The sequence below is a fragment of the Xenopus tropicalis genome, chromosome 1 (genome assembly GCF_000004195.4).
Source record: "Xenopus tropicalis strain Nigerian chromosome 1, UCB_Xtro_10.0, whole genome shotgun sequence".
Taxonomy (NCBI): domain Eukaryota; kingdom Metazoa; phylum Chordata; class Amphibia; order Anura; family Pipidae; genus Xenopus; species Xenopus tropicalis.
The window spans coordinates 148,044,526-148,066,661 of NC_030677.2; the positions used below are offsets into that span (position 1 = coordinate 148,044,526).

The 22,136-nt window shown below is 37.3% G+C and overlaps 1 protein-coding gene across 2 annotated transcripts in view; it reads left to right on the forward strand.

Moving 5' to 3' along the window:
• The window catches only part of myo18b (myosin 18b), a 281,470-nt gene that overhangs the window by 5,492 nt on the left and 253,842 nt on the right, over positions 1-22,136 (forward strand). For both annotated transcript variants that reach the window (XM_018090002.2, XM_018090005.2), the window contains exons 2-5: positions 11,925-12,041; positions 13,910-14,053; positions 14,530-14,562; positions 18,990-19,517. In XM_018090002.2, coding sequence (XP_017945491.2) covers positions 12,003-12,041; positions 13,910-14,053; positions 14,530-14,562; positions 18,990-19,517 — 744 coding nt within the window. In that variant the 5' untranslated portion in view covers positions 11,925-12,002. The remainder of the gene's footprint in view (positions 1-11,924; positions 12,042-13,909; positions 14,054-14,529; positions 14,563-18,989; positions 19,518-22,136) is intronic.

Here is a 22,136-nt window from a genome sequence, read left to right on the forward strand (position 1 = left end):
TGTCAAAATAGTCTTCGCAACTTAAATCACGCAAACAGCATCTAAATTAACGCAAGTATCCTTTTAGTGAATCGTGCGTTGTCGCGAGAAATAAGATGCGATAAAAATTTTAACGCATGCTATAAATAGCTCTCGTTTTATCGCACTTTAGTGAATCAACCTTTATGTATGGCCATTTTAAGAGCCCTTGTAGCAGTGGTAGGATAAGGGTTCTCACACATGGGCACTGAGTGCATCTTATGCATCAGCTAAATGATTGTGTTACATTCTGCCCGTTTGTACCCATGTGCCTTTAGAATTGTGTTGTGTTTTTGGAAATGCTGGCCCACACGGAATGTACAGCTTGCCATATTAGGTGCCCCAAACAACTAGCTTTTCCTTTTTACACAAAGGATGTTAAAGTATAGACGGCCATGTGTTATTAATGAGGAGCAGGTGTAGGAAAGAGAGCAGAATACAGAGAAGGAAGGAGGGGCATAACCCAGACAGGAATGAGAAGACATGTTCATACCACATGCACATGGAGAATAAACAAAACATCATGAGGTTTTGCCGCAAAAGAGAATGGAAAAATCCTTGTCACTGTTATGCCAAGTTATGCTACATGCAGAGCTGCCATCAGAAATTTCATTTCCCCCCCCCAAAAAAAAATTAACACTTTTGACCATGCCCCTTGTATGCGCTACAGAAATAAACAAGTAGGTAGTTTTTTTACAGCTACTATAGCAACTAAGGAGGGCCCCGTGCAACTGGTAAGCAGCTGCAATATTATGTTCATGTAAAATGTCTTGTTCCCAAAGTTTAGGGGACCAGTGATCTAGCTATGGGACCCAATAACCAGTTATTCCACTACTTATAGCTGTACTTACTGTATATATGTACTTATATACTGTAAGTAGATCCCAATATAAACAGTTGATGTTATTCTGTAATATATAGTTCATATATACAACCAGGATTGGACTGCTGCCCCAGGAGACCTGCACCCCCCCAAGGGACCCCCGCTGTGGACCCCACACCCCCAGGGCCCCCTGCCCACCCAACCCCTCCACCAAGTGTGCATACTTTATTCTTACCTTAGGTGCATCAGGAGAGTTGTTCTTTTTTTGCCCATGTATGTCTAAAACCTCATACTCCCTAGAACCCCCAGAATCCTCCTCTTTAAAAACAAAATGGATCCTGAACAACAAATGGGCATAACTTTTTATTAGTCATGATCCCTTGGATTAGAGAATAGTGTATGACCATTATAGAAACTGACACTATCTGTATTTATTTACTGAGAGAGCACAGCCGCTCTCATTGTGGATGCTAGTGCAGTGACATAATATGAATTTCCACACCTCCCTGCAAAAAAAATAAAAATTCATTTGTTCACCCTTCATGCCATGTGTAAAGGCAAGCATGATCCTTAGCACTAACCAGAGTTACAGGGGCTTCTGTAGAGTTGTTCTGCTGCTGGCTTGCTACTGGCTTTAATGCCTGTCAAGGAATAGCATTTACTAATTTGATTTGCAAATTTAGCAGAACCTTAGTGAAGGAATTCTGTCATGACATTATCACCCTATTTTATTATCTCCTTTAATGTTAGTACAGGTTTTGGCAGTGCTGTTTTATTTCTCTTTACTAGATCTGGTTTCTTACATTTGTATCTTTTATAAATCCATCGCTTTTCCTTACCCGTCCCAGCTAAATGTATTTTTTTCCATCTCTAAAGGCAGCTAAGGACAGCAGTGCTGTAAATGAACTTCAGCTATTAGAATAAGAATTATTGTTTTTTTCACTCATTTCTTAAGGTGGCCATACCATTTGGGTTATGTTAGGGAGTTTAGTAATTTTGTGCCAAGTTGCCAGATCATTGTTATATTTATACAACTTACCATGCACAGATACAGTATTTTCATAATTAGAAATTACATACTAACCCCTTCCCATAAAGGAGTATAAATAATGACAACCACTGGTTATATGACAAATTCCAGTGCTTAACAATTGCCTGAACAGCTTTAATAACTATTACTGCAGCAAGGAAATAATGACTGATGGACCCCAGTGGTATTCACACCAGCACTCAACAGAAAGGCCTCCCTGAGCAGGAAAACAAACTGACAAAGCCTGTTATCATTCACAACCATTCCCAAAACAGCTGTGTGGTGCTGTGCTAGCCAGTCAGTTTGTTACAGAGCAGAGCACTCATGTTGTACAAAATAACAAGATTTAAAGGTGATACTTATATGATACTAAGATGATTTATGATTGCAGGTTTTCAGAACTTTGAAGTCCATTCCTGATCTCCCTAAAGAATACACTCTAATGTTCCAAATACTAAAATCATTGGTGATGATTCCAAATCATCATTTATTTTTAATTTCATTAATTTTTTTACATTTTTTTTTATTTGATTTTAGATTTAATTTTTATAAAGAATAAGATTAACAAAGTCCTATGAACAATAAGTAAGAAAACAATAAGGACTCTTCCACATGGGCATCTTTTATATGTTTTGAGACTCAGGTTTGAGCGCACCTTAATGTATCAGCCAATTGACTCCATTACATTTTGCCTAGATGTTCAGAGTTGCATTTTATGGCAGAGTTGCATTTTATGTTTTTTTTAGATGCCACATGCTGTATTGTATTGTACTTGACACTCATTCAGAAGTCCATAGAATAGAGGGTTGTGTTTAAAAACTGACAAATACACACTTAGGTACATTTTAAAATGCAAAATATGAATTTTTCTACTTTGTTTTCTTTATCTATAATGTAGATAGGAATAGTGTTGCCTGATCTTTGTACTGGGTTGTGTAGGTTTTTTTTATCGTATGAAAACTCTTGGGTATTTGACACCTGTTAGTAACACCTTGCTGAATCAAAATGCAAAGTGTACCCTCTGTTTGCATTTTTACTGGGATCATACAGATATAGATGTCTAGGATGCATTCTTCCATATTCTCTGCCAAGGTCAGAGAGAGAGAGAGAGAGAGAGGTTGAATTATTCAGGTCCCTCTTCCATCTGCTCATATATGGATTAGGGTAAAAAGTCAGTTTCCTTTATGTATATCTCCTTTTTTCAAATTTCCACTATGGGGTGGATTGCATATATTACTTTATTGTAAAAAAGTGAGCTTATATAATGATCTGATTTGTAGGTAAAGATATCTGGGAAAGTTCTCCCTTCTGTTAATTCCTGATACTGTTGAATGTGCCCCCTTTCAACAAAAAAAAAAAAAAAACTTGTTTCAGTCAGCTACTTAGGTAGAAAGTATCTTCCTTTACCCATTTATTTGGTGGACTCTTCTCCTTTTCTGGTGAAAAGTCTGGGTTCCCCCTTGGGGTAAGTGGTGAGCACCGGGTCTGATATTATAAAGAAAGCATAGTGGTTTGCAATTTTTTGAATATATGGGTAACTGGACCTAAAATGTTCCCATTTGTACAGAGTACATAAGTAGACCAATATAAAGTTGCAGGATTGATTTGTCCTAGGCTGTCCCTTTGTATCTGTACCCATTTAGAAGAAGGATTATATATTTGGTTCAGTCCAGGCCTTGTTTCACCTGTGATGCAGTGTAAAAAAAAAAGTAGGAACACCCGGGCCTTTTTGCATTCTGGGTGAAATGGAATTTTATGTCCAATTAATAACTGAATTTTGAAAGGTTTTCAAAATATGTTTTAATAAATATAATAGTCTGGGGAGGTGATTCATTTTAAATTCTGTTATTTGTCCCAACCATGATACGTTATGATTGCTGGATCTGGAGTTCCCCTTTTGTTTTTTAATTAACTGTTAATCCTTCTTTTATTTTAAGATAACTCACAACTGTGATATTTCTGACCCATGCTAGTGTCTTGACAGTTCTGCCTAAGATATAACTAGTAAGAGTTGCTGCCCTTGGTAATGCCTCAGGAACAGACATGTGCCTCTGTGTGGTCTCAGATGAGTGACATGACATGTTCATGAACCAACAAATGAATTACCTATGTGTTCTTCTGCTGTTTAAATCCTATGATAGATTTAAAGGCTGATACAAAAGGCAGTGAGTTTATCATTTGACAATTGGGTAGTTATGCTTTACAGGGAAAATGAAGGTTAAACACTATTCTGCCTATACACAATAAATCTATAAGGGATTAACATTTTATTTTATAATGAATGTTTGAGACTGGTAGGGCCCAGCAGAGGTAACCTGGCCATACTTAGAGCAGTGTAGCTAAACAATTAAGTAATTATGGAACAAAATGCCCCACCATTGGTGCATGTGAGTGTATTTTAGACAACAGTTTTGACAGGGTTTGGTGTAGTTGGGTTAGAACACAAGCAGCCAATCAAGAAGGGACCAGTGCAGCCCAAAAGCCACATTTTTCGCAAAAAGGAGCCAGAGAAAGACTTAAACACCTGCACAATAACAAAACGGGACTATAATATTCACGCTATGGGGTCCTGTAACCTATTATAAGCATTGTGGTGGATTTTATTTTTCTTGTAGAGGTGATTTTATCCTCCTTAGTTAGTAGCTTTAAACCAATATCTACACTATAATTAAGTTATTCCCATTTTGTTTACAACACAGCACAACCACAGAATAGCTGCAAAGGTGCATGACATGTTCTTGGCATCACAGGCCTGTTTTAAAGTCTATAGTGAACGCTGCACTAATAAGTTATAAATAACCACATAGGAACAGTGCATTCCCTTGTTTCACCCACCAGCTTATTAACCAATTACACAGCTTGTACACAAGTACGAGTATAATGTCCATCCAAGTCCAAAAAGTGGAATACATTTTCAGTGTTTCAAGGCCACAACCGTTCCATTAAAAGAGCAGTATCAAACTGGTGTGTACTGCTCAGATCTAATATTAACTGAATAGAACAATGCAAAGTCTTACCAAATAAAAATGGCTATAGCAGTCTTTAATATTTGTAAATATAGGAAAAAGTTTTTAAAAAGAGGTATACAAGAATGTAGACAAACACCAGCAGTCATTTAATCCAACAGGGGCAATTGTATTGCATTTCTGTATCCACATTTTTATGCTTTTTTTTATTCAAAAAAGTAGAGGTTTCATTGCACCAATTTGAAAAAAAAAAAAATGCAGTTTTGCTACTTTTGTGCGACTTTTTCCCTCACTGACGTTTTCAGTTGAGACTTTTAAAGGGGTGGTTCACTTTTAATATAACTTTTAGTATGTTATAGAATGAACAAGTATAAGCAACTTTTCAGTTTGGTCGTCATTATTTATTTTTTATAGTTTTTGAATTATTTGCCTTCTTCAAACTCTTTGTAGCTTTGTAGCTGGGATCACTGACCCCAGCAGTCAAAAACTATTGCTCTGTGAGGTTACAACTGTATTGTTATTGTTACTTTTTCTAACTTTTTTTTCTACTCAGTCCCTCTCCTATTAACATATCAGTCTCTCATTCAAGCCACTCCCTGGTTGCTAAGGTAATGTGGACTCTAGCAACCAGATAACTGTTATAACTCCAAACTGAAGAGTTGCTGAACAATTATTGAAATAATTAAAAAAAACTACAAATAATAAAAAATGAAAACCAATTGCAAATCACACTTAAAGTTAACTCAAAGGTGAACAACCCCTTTGAGTAAATGTCAGACATTCGTAGAAATAAGTTTAGAATTTTTAAAAATAAAAAATTTAGAAATGTTAGAGTTTTAGTAAATGTACCCCTTAGTATAATGTAGAAAAAGCTACTCTGAGACAATTTGCAATTGGTCTTCATTTTTCATTATTTGAGGTACAATTTAACTTAGTAACCATTCAGTGTTTTGAAAGAGAGACAGGAATATAAATAGAGGAGGGCCTGAATAGAAATATAAGTAATACAAAGCAACAATAACAATAAAATTGTGGCCTCACAGAGGAATAGTTTTTTGTTGCTGGGGTCAATGTACCCTGGAAAGAGTCAGAAGAGGAAGGCAAATAATTCAAAAACTATAAAAATTAAAAAATGAATCAGGGATTTGTGAATCTTATATAATCTTATATATCTTATATAAAACTAAGGTATGTGGATGCTCTTTATGCTCATACTTATTAGCCAATTTTTCCATACCTCAAGTATGATCTTTCAACTTCTCGTTTTATTAACTATATGGGATTGTGCAGTACCTTTTCTTAGGTACGCACTGAGAGTTGTCTAAATAATTAGTTCAAATAATGGGCTTTATCCTATTTTGTTTACATGCATTATGGAATCAATATAGATTTATACCCAAAATTCTTACTAAATGAAAATTTTATGTGGTTTGGTTATATTTACCAACTACCAAGAAGAATGTGCATGTGAATGATGTACAGTGGCTTGCAAAAGTATTCGGCCCCCTTGAACTTTTCCACATTTTGTCACATTACAGCCACAAAAATGAATCAATTTTATTGGAATTCCACGTGAAAGACCAATACAAAGTGGTGTACACGTGAGAAGTGGAACGAAAATCATACATGATTCCAAACATTTTTTTACAAATAAATAACTGCAAAGTGGGGTGTGCGTAATTATTCAGCCCCCTGAGTCAATACTTTGTAGAACCACTTTTTGCTGCAATTACAGCTGCCAGGCTTTTAGGGTATGTCTCTACCAGCTTTGCACATCTAGAGACTGAAATCCTTGCCCATTCTTCTTTGCAAAACAGCTCCAGCTCAGTCAGATTAGACGGACAGCGTTTGGGAACAGCAGTTTTCAGATCTTGCCACAGATTCTCGATTGGATTTAGATCTGGACTTTGACTGGGCCATTCTAACACATGGATATGTTTTGTTTTAAACCATTCCATTGTTGCCCTGGCTTTATGTTTAGGGTCGTTGTCCTGCTGGAAGGTGAACCTCCGCCCCAGTCTCAAGTCTTTTGCAGACTCCAAGAGGTTTTCTTCCAAGATTGCCCTGTATTTGGCTCCATCCATCTTCCCATCAACTCTGACCAGCTTCCCTGTCCCTGCTGAAGAGAAGCACCCCCAGAGCATGATGCTGCCACCACCATATTTGACAGTGGGGATGGTGTGTTCAGAGTGATGTGCAGTGTTAGTTTCCCGCCACACATAGCGTTTTGCATTTTGGCCAAAAAGTTCCATTTTGGTCTCATCTGACCAGAGCACCTTCTTCCACATGTTTGCTGTGTCCCCCACATGGCTTGTGGCAAACTGCAAATGGGACTTCTTATGGTTTTCTGTTAACAATGGCTTTCTTCTTGCCACTCTTCCATAAAGGCCAACTTTGTGCAGTGCACGACTAATAGTTGTCCTATGGACAGATTCCCCCACCTGAGCTGTAGATCTCTGCAGCTCGTCCAGAGTCACCATGGGCCTCTTGGCTGCATTTCTGATCAGCGCTCTCCTTGTTCGGCCTGTGAGTTTAGGTGAACGGCCTTGTCTTGGTAGGTTTACAGTTGTGCCATACTCCTTCCATTTCTGAATGATCCCTGAACAGTGCTCCGTGGGATGTTCAAGGCATGGGAAATCTTTTTGTAGCCTAAGCCTGCTTTAAATTTCTCAATAACTTTATCCCTGACCTGTCTGGTGTGTTCTTTGGACTTCATGGTGTTGTTGCTCCCAATATTCTCTTAGACAACCTCTGAGGCCTTCACAGAGCAGCTGTATTTGTACTGACATTAGATTACACACAGGTGCACTCTATTTAGTCATTAGCACTCATCAGGCAATGTCTATGGGCAACTGACTGCACTCAGACCAAAGGGGGCCGAATAATAACGCACACCCCACTTTGCAGTTATTTATTTGTAAAAAATGTTTGGAATCATGTATGATTTTCGTTCCACTTCTCACGTGTACACCACTTTGTATTGGTCTTTCACGTGGAATTCCAATAAAATTGATTCATGTTTGTGGCTGTAATGTGACAAAATGTGGAAAAGTTCAAAATATGGAAAAGTTTGCAAGCCACTGTATATTCTTTATAAAGTGCTGCAAAATAATCAGTATCAAAATGATAATAAACTGATCATATAGAAGCACCAGGGCTCATTTAGGAATATACCCACAAATGTAATACAAGGTAAAAGCCACAAAGTTTGCCCTGGTGCAGAAAGCCATAGCAACCAAAAAGATGTTTGTTTTTAAACAGGTAACCAGTGAATGCTACCTGCTGATTGGTTGCTATAGGTGTTTAGACCTGTAAATTATGCATATATTGTTATATAACAACCACAGAACTAACAATAGATTGTTTAAAGGAGAACTATACCACCCAGAATAAATACTTACCAATACCAACATATAGTTTATATTATGTTAAGTGACCTATTAAAGAATCTTGCCAAACTGGAATAAATATATATCAGTAAATATTGCCTTTTTACACATTTTCTCTTGACCCACCATTTAGTGATGGGCTGTGTGTTCCCTCAGAGATCACATGACCAGAAATAATCCAGCTCTAACTGTAACAGGAAAAAGCATGTGAGTAAAAGGCAGAACTTTGTCCATTCATTGGCTGATATAACCTAACATGTATGTTGTGCCCTTGGTTTGTGTGCACCGTAAATCATACAATCCCAGGAGTCAGTCATTAGTACTTAAAGTGGCAATTTTCTGTTTAGGATTATCCATTGGCACATGCTATTAAAAAATATATTTTTAATGAAAATGGCTTATTTAGATGAAGCAGGGTTTTACATGTGAGCTTGTTTACACTGTTTGGGGTATAGTTTTTCCTTTAAAAAAAAAAAAAATTTCTGCTAGGAAAAGTCCCTCTCTTTGGGAAGACGTTTGGAACACGTTCTTTAAAATATAGGACAAAGCTACAGCACTAATATAATTGTTATGTATGTAACTGTACTTAATGAAATAAATAGTAACAGTTTAAAAAGCAATGTTTAGAACTGACCAGAACATGCATGTTTGTTGTCTCCTTTGTTCAGAAGAATGCCGTGGGCAAGATATCTATGGTGTTAGATACTATTCTTTTTATGGGTACCTTAATAGGACAGCAGGTGTACAATGATGAGCAGACACTACATCATGTTTGTATTCCTGACATGGTTGGAGATTTTACTGGTTTAAGAGCAAGAGCTCATTCTGAGGTAGCTAGGACTGACTTTTCTGCCCTATATTTAGAAAATGCATTATGTGTAATTCTGGTAGCCTTTAGCTCAGGACACGCATTTGGCAACCCATATTGTAAGGAGAGCAGGATTTAATATCAAGCTGGAATACTCAGTATCTTGCCAAGACTTTAAAGTTAACTTTATGGGTCATCACAGTGTCCTTTGGCAGATAGGTATGTACAGTAAATGTAAGAAACTAAGGGTCAGTGTTAGAAATCTAAAGGAAAATTGTCAGTCCCTCTTATAATTCCTTTTAAAGGGCAATATACTATTTGATGTTACCCAAAATAAAAAATAACACTGGCAGATAAATAAGTAACAAAGCAAGAATAGAGGTCACAGTAATCTATAAAAGTCTGTACACATTTTTTGTATTTTACTAGTGATTTACATATGTAAGTGAGGGCACCATGTCCTTATGGCATCCCACAAATACTGGGTGCTGATACTGGAGTCCATGGCAATATACTGTATATATGTTCTAACATAATATATGTGGTCATAGTATGCATTTGACCTCTAAATCGGGTCATTAAATCTGGTATTGTTGGTCAATAAAGCTGCCTTCTGTCATAAGCCATTGTATTCTGTAAAAGGTATTTAGGCACAAATTCCTACAGTGATCAGTTGCCATATATTATTATACATGCTTTATTTGTTATGGAATGTTGTGCTATTTCACAGTTGGTGACTACTATTTTGGTTTTGTTGAAGCTGGTTTTTATAAAGTTGGCTGCCGTGCTTGGTGTGTATGTTGGTCTATATTGAGCTATATTTCTTTAACTTTTGGGAACTTTGGTGTTTTATTTTTGTGTGTAAAAATATGTCCAGTATGTGGGGCTGACTTCTAAACCATCCGGAGTCCTAAAAGATCCATAATGAAACTATGTTTTGTAACCCAGATGATTTTTCTCCAAGCCCAGCAACCATTCTCAGTCACATGCAATGAATATCCCACAAGAAAGCAAGTTCAGGGTTCCTAATGATATAACTAAAAGCTAACAGTGACTGGATGCAGGCCCGGATTTGTGGTGGGGCCACAAAGGCCCGGGCCTGGGGCGGCATGCCGCCCCGCCGCACAAAAATCCTGACATTTTGCTCCCATACGGAGTGCTGGGGACTTCTCCCTAGCACTCCTTATGGGAGTTTAAATGTCCGCGCATGCGTGCTTGCGTCGGCGCGGCGCGGGGGGAAGTGCTTTGTTCGCGCATGCGCAGGGGGGGTATAGGGGGCGGCCTAGGGGTGCCCGGATTTGAAATCCGGCGCTGAGTGGATGCATGGATGGATTTAGAGAATGATAGCACAGTACTTGCCAATTGTAGTGATCTTTTCTAGCCTGTGATGGGGCTGTTTTGGTTTGGAATGTCAAGGTAGTGATGTGCCCAAAAAAAGTCTATGCATTTCATGCATTACCTCAGGAATTCTGTATTAGCTTGTTTTAGAAACGAGTTTATATATTTACCCTTGCTACTTACAGCCTAGATGACTGAATGGGATAGCCAAAGTATCATATTAACATAGCTGAGTATAAAAAAAGGGATGTAAAATGACCAAGCTCATTCTATGCAAGAGCCCCCCCAACCCCCAAAGTCACTGAAAATAAAATTGTCTCCATGACCCAGTTGACCAATCAACAATCATTTTTATTTAATACTCCAAATGTCATGAATATAAAAGATACCACGCAGAGATTTTGAGGCTTATGGCTGACATGGTGTTAAGTTTGCAATCCCTTGGGGCAGCCTTCCCAATTCTCAGTATGTATATACTAATATATATATCAATCCAAATGGTGTCCTCACTCCAAGGCTCAATATTCTGCGGGGTGCTAGCCAAAATTATGTATGTATAGAAAATAATCATCTGTGGCCAGCACACCCTTCAATGCTTTATCAAAAATTTATTGAAAATATATTTTTAAAACCGACGTTTCGGTCCTCCTTAGGATCCTTGAGAAAGGTCCTAATGAGGACCGAAACGTCGGTTTTAACAATATATTTTCAATAAATTTTTGATAAAGCATTGAAGGATGTGCTGGCCACAGATGATTATTTTCTATATATATATATATATATATATATATAATATATATATATATATTTATTTAAAGCAACATGAACAGCCTTCCAATAGTATAAAAAGACCAGCAACACTGGGATTTCTTGGCTGTTCATGTTGCTTTAAATATATGTTTTTCACTTTTCACAAGAAATCCCTGTGTTGCTGGTCTTTTTTATACTATTGGAACTTTTTACCGTGCACCCGAGGTATGTTATATAGCGGTGTGTCATCCTTTGTGTATATATATATATGTATATATATATCACAAAAACATAGCGCACTCCAGGGACTTTTCTGTAAAAGTTCAATCTTTATTCCATCTGTGCCATCAATGTTTCGGCTCCGGTCTAGAGTCTTTCTCAAGATATATATATATATAGTGGAAAGTGACCTGTGTAAGTACTATGGTTCTTTTTGCAGGAAGAGTGTGTGCAGTTAACTTAACTGCTGCTAACATTTCCTGTCTGAAGGACACTATATGCAATATGTAATGCTTTGGGGGAAGGATGGCTGTAAAACTGAATAATCTCCCAGAATATGTGGCACTTGCTAATATTGCAAGATAGCAACTGATTGGGATGAATGCAGCAGATCAATAAGGACAATTAACACAATAATGTAAGTAATATTTCTTTCTAATTCTATGTTCTTGTCTCAACAGGAAACCAGTGTTTTCAACATTTAAAAGAACGATAACCTTAAATGTCTCCATTATCACTTTTACTAATGAAACCTTTTTTACTTCTTTGTTCTCCTCCACATTGCCTCCCCCTGTGTGTCTAGTGCTGACTCCAGCCTAATGTACCACTCCTGCGTGTATCACCTCTGAAGCAACAAGGCACCTTTCCATAGAGTAACAGCATGGCTATCTCATCACGACTAGCACTTTGGGAACAAAAGGAAAGTCCCACTCCTCTTGCATGATCACCATACATCCAACTAATGCATGCCTATTTTATATCTGTTATTCATAATAAATAAGTATTAAAAAAATGTAATGCCTGGTGAATGTGGAATTATAGAAAGCACCTGGTATATTTTACAAGGGCGCTCAGTTGAATTTGAGAGGTTACACCATATCTGAGGTGTAATAATGTAAATTATGTCATTATACTGATGTAAAAGTTAAAAACAAAAAGCGCACAAATACCTCATTGTAATTGGTGCTGTCCTTGATTCTGATGCTTATGCTAATTCAGAATTAAGGACAACAACACAACTTCATAAATATATCTTTTATTTTACACAACTTTTTCACATTTTTTTGTGCCAAAATCATTGCTATAAATGCCTCTACTAGATGAAATGAAATATCTGGCAAATGGCATGTTATTGGGAAATACCAGGAACTAACCTGCTGTTGCTTTCTGTTTGACATGCATTGTCATTGATAACACCCATTCATACTGTCTTTGTCTTCTTGAATTCTCATTACTCCTAATAATCTCTTAAGAATCAGATAATTTTCCCTATAACATTCTATATTTTGGTAGTGTTACAAGCCTGTTTTCTAACAGAGATCACTTTCACATAATAAGGCCTATTAGCTTAGGTAAAGTAATTAAAATGACCAGTAGAGGGTAATATTGTGATCAGTCCAATGGCGCTCTTGCGAATATTTTGTTTTTGTTGCATATACCATTTGTTGCACACCTTTACTAGCCCCACCATGAAGAAGAAGCAACCTAACTGGACTCTCAACACTCATGCAAGCGACGTCATACATATATGCTGAGTACCAAAGATTTTTTACGAGCTGCATTATGAAGTGCTTTATAAATAGCGAATACAAATAATTAACTAAAGTTGTTTAGAGTTGAGAGTTTTCAGCAATACTCAAAGAGTACTCAGTGGTGCCTAAATTGGCATTACAAACACAGTCGGACATAGGTGAATATCGGTGTGCCACTAGCCTAGGCACACTTTATAATGACATACAGTATATAGTAGTCATATTCTGCTACTGGATCAGTGAATGAATATTCTGCACATACGCACAGGCCTTTCCATGGAACTTAATGCTCACTGTGTATGTGCAGTTAGAATACAGATGGGAAAATATAATACTATTGGGGAAATTGCTTGTAGTGATAGGAGGCCAGGGGCAGAGGCATTTCTGTGGCTGCAGTCACCTAAGGCAGCAGTCCCGATGAGGCAACCTTGACCCGCTCTGACACCGAAAAAGTAAACGTGGAGTGGGGGACTTCACTCTTACTTTTTCGGTGTCAGAGCGGTTCAAGGTTGCCTCATGGCAGTCATGGCCCTGGCCAGGGAGGAAGGGTCAAAATCGGGTAACTCCTCCTAATAAAAAAACCTGGGGAGTTGACAAGTCCTATTTTTTCCTGATCCTATAACTTGATTAATACAATCAAGCCCACTACGTTCTACATTGTAGGGAACAAAATGGATAGTCTATATTGCTGAAAAAACTGGCAATTTTTATTTATTTTGTGTGCTGAAGGCCAGTAAAGTATTGCATGTGTTTGCTGCTTCTGATATCATAACCAACTGGATGAGATATCCGCACTCAGAAACTAAGATTTATTTTCATTTAATGCTTTGAATGCATTCCTCAAAAGTAGTCATATCAGGATTTACTGCAATAACCACTTGACAATAAAAGTAAGTAGCACTAATGGGTGCCAAATGATTTAAGGCACCAAAGATCTGCCTATCTATTGCATGCAGCAGAAAACAGCACTTGAACATGATTAATAATATGATTTTTTTTTTTTACTATTTTTGCCTTCCCTTTTAAATTAAAACAGATCAAAGAAGAAGACAAGAGGCCGAAGGTTACCTCCCCTCCACCCTTGCTTTCTGTAATTCCTGGTGGGTTCATCAAACAGTTGGTCAGGGAAACAGAAAAAGAAGCAAAACAAAAAGAGAAAGAGCAGAAGGAAAAGCCTCCCGTAAGTAAGATTCAGTCTGTGCAAAAGTCATAGCAGCCATTGTTATCAAAGCTACACAGTGAGCAGTATCCATCCACTGATAAACCACTGAGCCACAGGCAAGTGTGACAGCAGGCCCAGGATGCATGGGAAATAAATTAGGGTTTTAATACCTGTACATGCCATTCAAAGGCACTTTTTGGTATAATACAGTACCAATCGACTCCTTTTATGGCAATAAATGTTTTTATCTTATTCAAACATATCTGTGAATTCCAGTAACTCCATGTTTCAAAGCTAATTTTGTTGTTAAACCACAACTCCCTGCATGCCTTAGTATCTTTTTAGCTTCAAAATATATCATGGGATTTGTAGTTTAGCACCTGATGAATAGTGGCAGATTGCACATGTGTGCAAAACATTTAATAAAGATTTGTTAATTATATATGAAAAGTATGTCTATTAAGCAAAGTCTGTGTCTGTCTTTTAATCTACAGGTTAAACAGGAGCATCCACAAGAGAGCATAAGGGTAAATGTACATTTTTTTTAAGCTTTTATTGCAGATTTTGAACTGCAGATTACACATTTTGATGAGATTGATGTTATTGACATTATTGAGTATTAATGACAGGATGGTATCACCATTACTATATATTTTGTATAGTAATTTTGCTATTGGTGTCTAATACTCAATTCTGATTCAGGAATAATTTTGATAAAAATTTCATCTTGTTTCAACCTTATTTTTATTTTAATGGCTACAAAGGCTTCATTTGCAGCTATGAATGGAGCCTTCAGCCCTGTAGTATAACTGATACCGGTGCCTTGTGATGTCTACTAGCAGTTAGCTGTTTTGGGTGCAAAGTGTGGACACTTTCTATTGGTGATTTCATGCAAAGTATAATCCGCCTTCGAACCCAGCACTTTCATCCCGCTAAATTAATTTGCACACCTTATTTTGGTGACCCCTTGTACCTACCCAAGAACAGTACATTAAAAATGATAACATATGAGAAAAGACTGTGACAACTGAGCTAAATTGTGCTTCTTTCATTGCTGTGCTGAATAATATGATATACACTTTTAAACCTTTCCTGCTGCTGGAAAAAGAAAGCAATGCTAGCCTGATATCTACTCCCTTAAGAATGTGAGTTAAAAGCTACTTAGATCAATCAAAGCTTTTCTTCCACATTGGAAACACATAGGTAGGTGCAGTATATTCAATATTTGATAAGAAAGCTTTTTAATGCTGCCTTCCCTTTAATCTGAAATCTTTTCATGCACGGCTTTGCGGCTGTCAAGTTTAGCAGTGTCCTGAAAAGCCCGATGCCATTAGTACAGCAAGGAGTTTGACATTTGGTGACAAATGGCTTGGGGCTTAAGCTAAATGAAAGTGGTGCTGCTTCATAGAAATGTAGAGGAAAGTTACATTCACTAGTGCTCTGTAATAGCAAAGCAAGCACCTCAATTTGTAATAAAGTTACTAACAGCATCATAACAGCTCTTCTAATATGTACCTTTGCTGCATTTTTTCATCAGTTCACAGCCTAGATACTTGTATAAAGCCAGCTTCCAAAATAAAATTAAAGCTATTTATCAAATGCCTAGGGAGCGAGACAGAGCCTAATGTGCCACATGAAGTATTTAATAGCAGTAATGCCACTGCCTGCACTAGGTGTTTTTGCTATCTATCTATCCATCCATCCATCCATCCATCCATCCATCCATCCATCATCTATCTATCTATCTATCTATCTATCTATCTATCTATCTATCATTATCTATCATCCCACAAAGTACAGCACTCAACAGGTCTTATATAAACAAAAAATAAAAATTATCTATTAATTAAGTTTACAAACCTAACGTTTTGGCCAGTGACTGTGACCTATTTCCTTGAGTGTATGTATGTATATATATATATCCACATGAAAACAATGGAGCACTCTTATGAGTCACTAGTGACTCCACTCAGCCACCTACCCCTTTTTATAGTGATGATCAATTTATGATTGAGCCTATCGGTCTTTTATTCTCTTTGATAACTTAACTGTCTCCTCTTTTTGTTCCTTTTTTTCCACTTTTTGGCCATTTGTTTTTAATGGACTTGTGTCTCCCAATACTTTTTAGGGACACCTGCACACTCTACACATGATTCAGGTGAAACATTTTTGCAATACTTTGTGATATTTGCAATGATGTTCAACTTTATGACGTTTTTACTTTGTACAGTATATACTACACACTGATAACATCACAGGGGGTGGGGTGGATGCCAATTAACATAATCAAGTGGACCGAAATGTTGACAAACAAATACATTTTTTCTCGTTCATAAGACCCTTGAGTACTCCATTTTTTACATGTGGATATTTAATTTTCTTGGATATATATATATATATATATAATATATTACTGCTACACTTGCATGTTTCATGTTTTGTCTGTATTATATTACACTCTCAGGAGAGACATGGAAGGAATCTCATCAGGTTTTTATTTTTTTTTACAGCAGGTTTCCATATGTTTAAAAGTCATTCACATTGCTCATTGCAGGAGGTGGTCAGAATTTATCCACCAGTAACCAAGAAACTTTAAAAGGGTTGCGTTTTAGAGGAGTTTGTAGTGTATATTGGGATATGGTCTCAAGATCATATCATCAGTGAAATACTGTATATTCATATATGTGACCTTACATTGGCAGTATATATTTACTATATAGTCAGTATATTTCAGTATTCAGTATTATTAAGATATAGTCCACGGAATATGAAAAAATAAATAATAGCATTTATGTATTTAACAAATTTGAGTTACTGCATTGCAAACAAACCTTTTCTTCAGATTAGGAGAAATCATATGTTATATGAATAACAATGTATTGATTCCTAATAATTGCCAGACTGTAGAGAGGATTACATTTGTCTTTCTGTTAAAAAACAAAAACAACATAAACCGTTGTCACATATCAACATTAACTTTTTTATGTTCAAGCGAGGAAAATTTTCACACAACAGGGCAAATGCACAAATTCTAATCCAGATTAGCAACCTTACTCTACAGCAAGCAATTCAAATTTTGCTTGTATTAGTCCTACTACACTTGACTGAACATAGTTTATTGCCAATTGGTTGCTAGGGGTTTCTACCCTGACAACATTATAGATTTCACTTTCCAACTTGCACTTTAGCATTCTTTATTAAAAATATAAACTCAGTACTCACCAGTTTAGTTGAGTTTTATCAGTCCATAGATATTTGAAAACACTCCTGTTTGCACATGAATGAATATTAGTGATGAACGAATCTGTCCCATTTCGGCCAAAAATTCATCAACGTTTGAAAAGATTTGCAAAATGTTAAAAATGATGCACGTCAATAAAAATTGCCTTGCGTCATTTTTTGACATGCCCAACAATTTTTTTGGACGCAACCGAATGTTTCTGCTGCTAATTTTTGCACCCATTTCGCAGAACAATCCGCCAATGGCGAAACGTGGAAAATTGCCGCAAGTCCATGCCTGCCAAAACATTTTGCTCACCACTAATGAATATGAGTTCATGAGTGAATATTGGGAGATGTAGTTAACCAAGAGGCTGTGGATAAGGTTGAACTTGGGGTTTCTACTTGACTGTGCATAAAGTTAATGATGGCAGCACTGGGCAGGGCTATTAGTACAGATACAGCAGCTGCTGCTAGGAAAGGCATGTCAGCACTTATCCATCTGGCCTTCTAGAAACATGGACACATGTTCATGAGATCAAATAACAAACACTTCAGTTGGTGACCAAGCAGAAACCATTCATGGTGGTAACAGAAATGAAAAACAAAACAGTAGTTTGAAATAAAATATTTATATTGTAATAATGATCTTCTATCTAGAACGACACTGTACATAGTTTTATTTTGCTTACCCTTTTGTATTTGTTCAATTAAATTTTAAGTTACATTTAATAGTTATTTTCCACTTGAGGTTTTCCCTTAACTGCCATAAATGTGTTGCTCAGCTTTACTTTTTTTGGAGCCCATTTATCATGCTTAATATTGATGTCAAAAAAAGGTGCAAATCATGTTACAAAATAAATGGCAAATCTATTTTCTTTTACGCTGTTAGTTATGCAGTTATTTTACGCTGTTCTATTTATGGTGTGACCTTGGTCAATCAAAAAATGTAGGTTGCAAGTATGGTGCCGTGGTAAAAAAAATGTAATTTTTTTTTCTTACGGGAATGCTGTGTTTTTACACATTATTTTCAAGCAACTGCTGCTTTTTACACCAGACTTTTTGTTGCCTATTTATCAAAATTCAAATTTGTGATGTTTTACAAGTTTTTCCTACAACTAAACTCACAACTAAAAAAATTTACATTTTTTTTTTAATAAATTTGATAGCTTATTTATTAAATAATCAGAATATAAAAAAAACCCAGTTGAATAAAATTGTGAAATAAACTTAAATACCTTGAATTTGTGAGTTTACAAGCGCAAAAAAACCCCAAAACAACAACTTGAAAACTTGAATTGAATAAAGAGTTTGAATTTTGTCTATAACAGCTCCCACTGACTTCTACTTAAGCTTTTAGATGCCAAAGTTCTATATTTTCAAGATGTTTTTAAGCTTAAAATGTTGAGCACAAGCCCTATTCATTCCACTTATTTTGAAAAATAAGGTATAATGCCGTTAAAGCCAATATATCAGCCTATACAGTGATAATTCCCAGTCCCATTACATAATATAGCAGGGGTAAGGGGTAAAGGGGCCACGGTTAGTTGCAAATAGCAACTTATAGCTTTAAAAGTCACAACCACCAAAGTTTTAGGTAGGTGTCCTCTTCTATGAAGCACAATTTATCATAAACATTTAAATACATAAAGATTATTTAATGGCAATTAGAAGTCGGATATTCCCACTTAAGCCCTATTTAACTTAATTCCTATTTCTTTTTTTCTATTTCTAGTCACCTGGTAAACTCAGTGAATCATTAGTCCAGCAGTTTGTGTTTAAAGATGAGAACATTCTTGCAGTAGAAGAAGAAGAAGAAATGGCATCTAAAAATAATCTGTTTATGAATGGACTGAATGGGGACAAACACCCAGGGCAAGCAACAGAAAAAACAAGTAAAATAAACCTCAACCTGAATGATATTACAAAGGTAGCAAAGAAAGCAGTTTCACCAGAACCGAAGCCCAGCACAGAAGTAGCAGAAACACTCAAGGAAGCAGCAGAAACTCTCTCTTCAACGTGTAGATCACCAGATCTTGTACAAATAGAAAATATGCAGGCAGCAGAAGATACTGTGCCAGAGGTGATTGCAGGAGATGATATTCAAGAGAAAAAAGTAGAAAGACTTGAGCAAGATACTAATAACATAAGCGAGGAGACCTTTCTACATGATAATAAGGTGGAGCTGAAGATCAACGGTGATGATGATGATGAAGCTGAGGCTAAAAATCAAGGGGAACAAGAAATGACTGACTCAGAAAAGGTAACAACACCATTGCCGAGGGTCATTCTATACATTTGTTCAATTAATTACCCACAATGCTAAGCTGCTGCACGAAGGTTGCTTTGATGCTTTGTATATACAGGTAATTTCAGTTTTACTGGGATCTTGAACAACATTGATCCTGGAGACTTGAGATATTCTAGTTGGTTGAGTAAGGGCTCTTACTCAAACACATACAACATGTTGTATTTAAAACATTTACATTTAAAAAAATTCAGCATGGCGCATTATAAAAAAAGTTTACGTTTTATCAAAAATAAAGGATCCCCAATGGCCAGTCAAACAGGGCCAAAGTAAGCATTTTAAAAAAGTACAATGAAGACACAGCTGTTCTAAAATGCAGGTTTATGTGCTCAGGTGAACAATTAGATAAAATGAAATGCAATCTATTAACTCATGCTATTGGCTGCCTCCACATCTGTGTCTCCAATGTGTATAAGGACATATAACAGCACCTGTGTGTAAGGGCCCTACAGCTAGAAGTGCTTTTCTTATAGCAGTCAAAGGAGAAGGTGGTTGGAGGCTTGAGGAAATGCTTTTCTAGAGTACTGGGTCTTGGAAATATATGCTCACTTTTGTGGTCTTGCAAATGTAAGTACTTAAATGGTATGAAATGATAAGGATTAATATACTTGCACACTGACAGATCTGAAACTGTAACAAACAGATTTTAGCTGCTTTCCTCTTATAGCTGTTCTACCCCGAATATGATGAAACTAACACAAAATAATGATTCTAATCCTGTGACAGTTTTACTCAAAACAATAATACAAAGTTACAACTTCATTACTTAGCCTTCAGATAAAAACATAAACCACTGGCTTACATTTGTCAGGGATGCATGCATTTAACTTATTGCTTTGGAATAAGGGGTCCCTTACTATTTTCTCTTGGGCCCCTTACTATTATCTCTCTATACCTCCTCACTAAGCAAATTAATCAGTTGTTTTGGCTTTCAGTACCACCTCTATGCTGACGATACTCAGATCTATCTTTCCTCTCCTGATCTATCTTTCCTCTCCTGATCTCAACCCAGAGCTTCTAACTCGCGTCTCTTCCTGCCTGTCCGCTATCTCCACTTGGATGTCCCAACGTTACCTTAAACTAAACCTCTCTAAAACTGAACTGGTTCTCTTTCCCCCATTCAACGCCCACACTGTTCCCGAGGTATCTATAACAGTTAACAGTTCTACCATCACCCCATCTTCCCAGGCCCGGTGCCTTGGGGTTATCCTTGACTCTGCCCTGTCCTTCACTCCTCATATCCAATCACTTATCAAATCATGTAACTTTCACCTAAGAAATATCTCCAAAATCCGATCATTTATCACCCAAGATGCTGACAAAATTCTTATTCACTCTCTTATAATATCTCGCCTGGACTACTGTAACTCCCTATTAATTGGCCTTCCCCTCCAAAGACTGTCCCCTCTCCAGTCCATAATGAATACTGCTGCCAGGCTCATACACCTCTCCAACCGCTCCTCCTCTGCCGTGCCACTCTGCCAATCTCTGCACTGGCTTCCCCTACCATCCAGGATAATATTCAAACTAATGACCCTCACATTCAAAGCAGTTCATAACTCTGCCCCACCCTACATCTCTGAACTCATCTCTAGATACCATCCAACCCGCTTGTTACGCTCCTCTACTGACCTGCTCCTCAACTCCTCTCTCATTCCCTCCTCACACGCTCGCATTCAAGACTTTGCAAGGGCTGCCCCCCTTCTCTGGAATTCGCTCCCACAAACAGTCTTTCTCCCAAACTCTCTGCCTTCAAGAGATCTCTAAAAACACATTTATTCAGAGAAGCTTACCCTAATCTAGTTTAGCAATACCCTGTGTCCCACCTCTCACAACTCTGGTCATGCCCATTCCCACACCTTGTGTCTCAACCCTTTCTCCTTGTAGATTGTAAGCTCTTTTGGGCAGGGCCCTCTTCACCTCTTGTATCGGTTATTGATTGCTTTATATGTTACTCTGTATGTCCAATGTATGTAACCCACTTATTGTACAGCGCTGCGGAATATGTTGGCGCTTTATAAATAAATGTTAATGTAAAATGTAATGTAATGAAGTTCCCTATGTCCTATGGGAGGTTTCCCATATTGGCCCATATTGTTACAATTTCCTACTCATAGTCTATATAATGGATGCGAGCAAAATGGAAGTGAGCGTCAGTGGTGGATGTGTTTGGGAGCCTGGCAGCAGAAGTCCCTTAGGAAACCATTCCTTGATTTCATCCAATTATCTATGGCCAGTTAGTGATAGCCTCACTCCTGACAGTGACCAGTACGTTCGAGGTTTGTAAGATAGTTAAGTCTAGTGAGCTAAAGCAAATGCTCCACCCAAATGTAGTGGGGTTAGTATTCCAGACTCCTTAAGGTAGTGTGTACACCTTTGGAGCACCACTAGATATCCAGTACACCAGGAATCCCCAACCTTTTATACCTGTGAGTCACATTCATGCATGAAGAAAGTTCCTGGAGGTGCCAATTAGAGCTATAATTGGATATTTAATAGCCCCTATGTGGACTGGCAGCCTACAGAAGGCTCTGTTTGGCAATTAAACTGGGTTTTTATGCAACCAAAACTTCG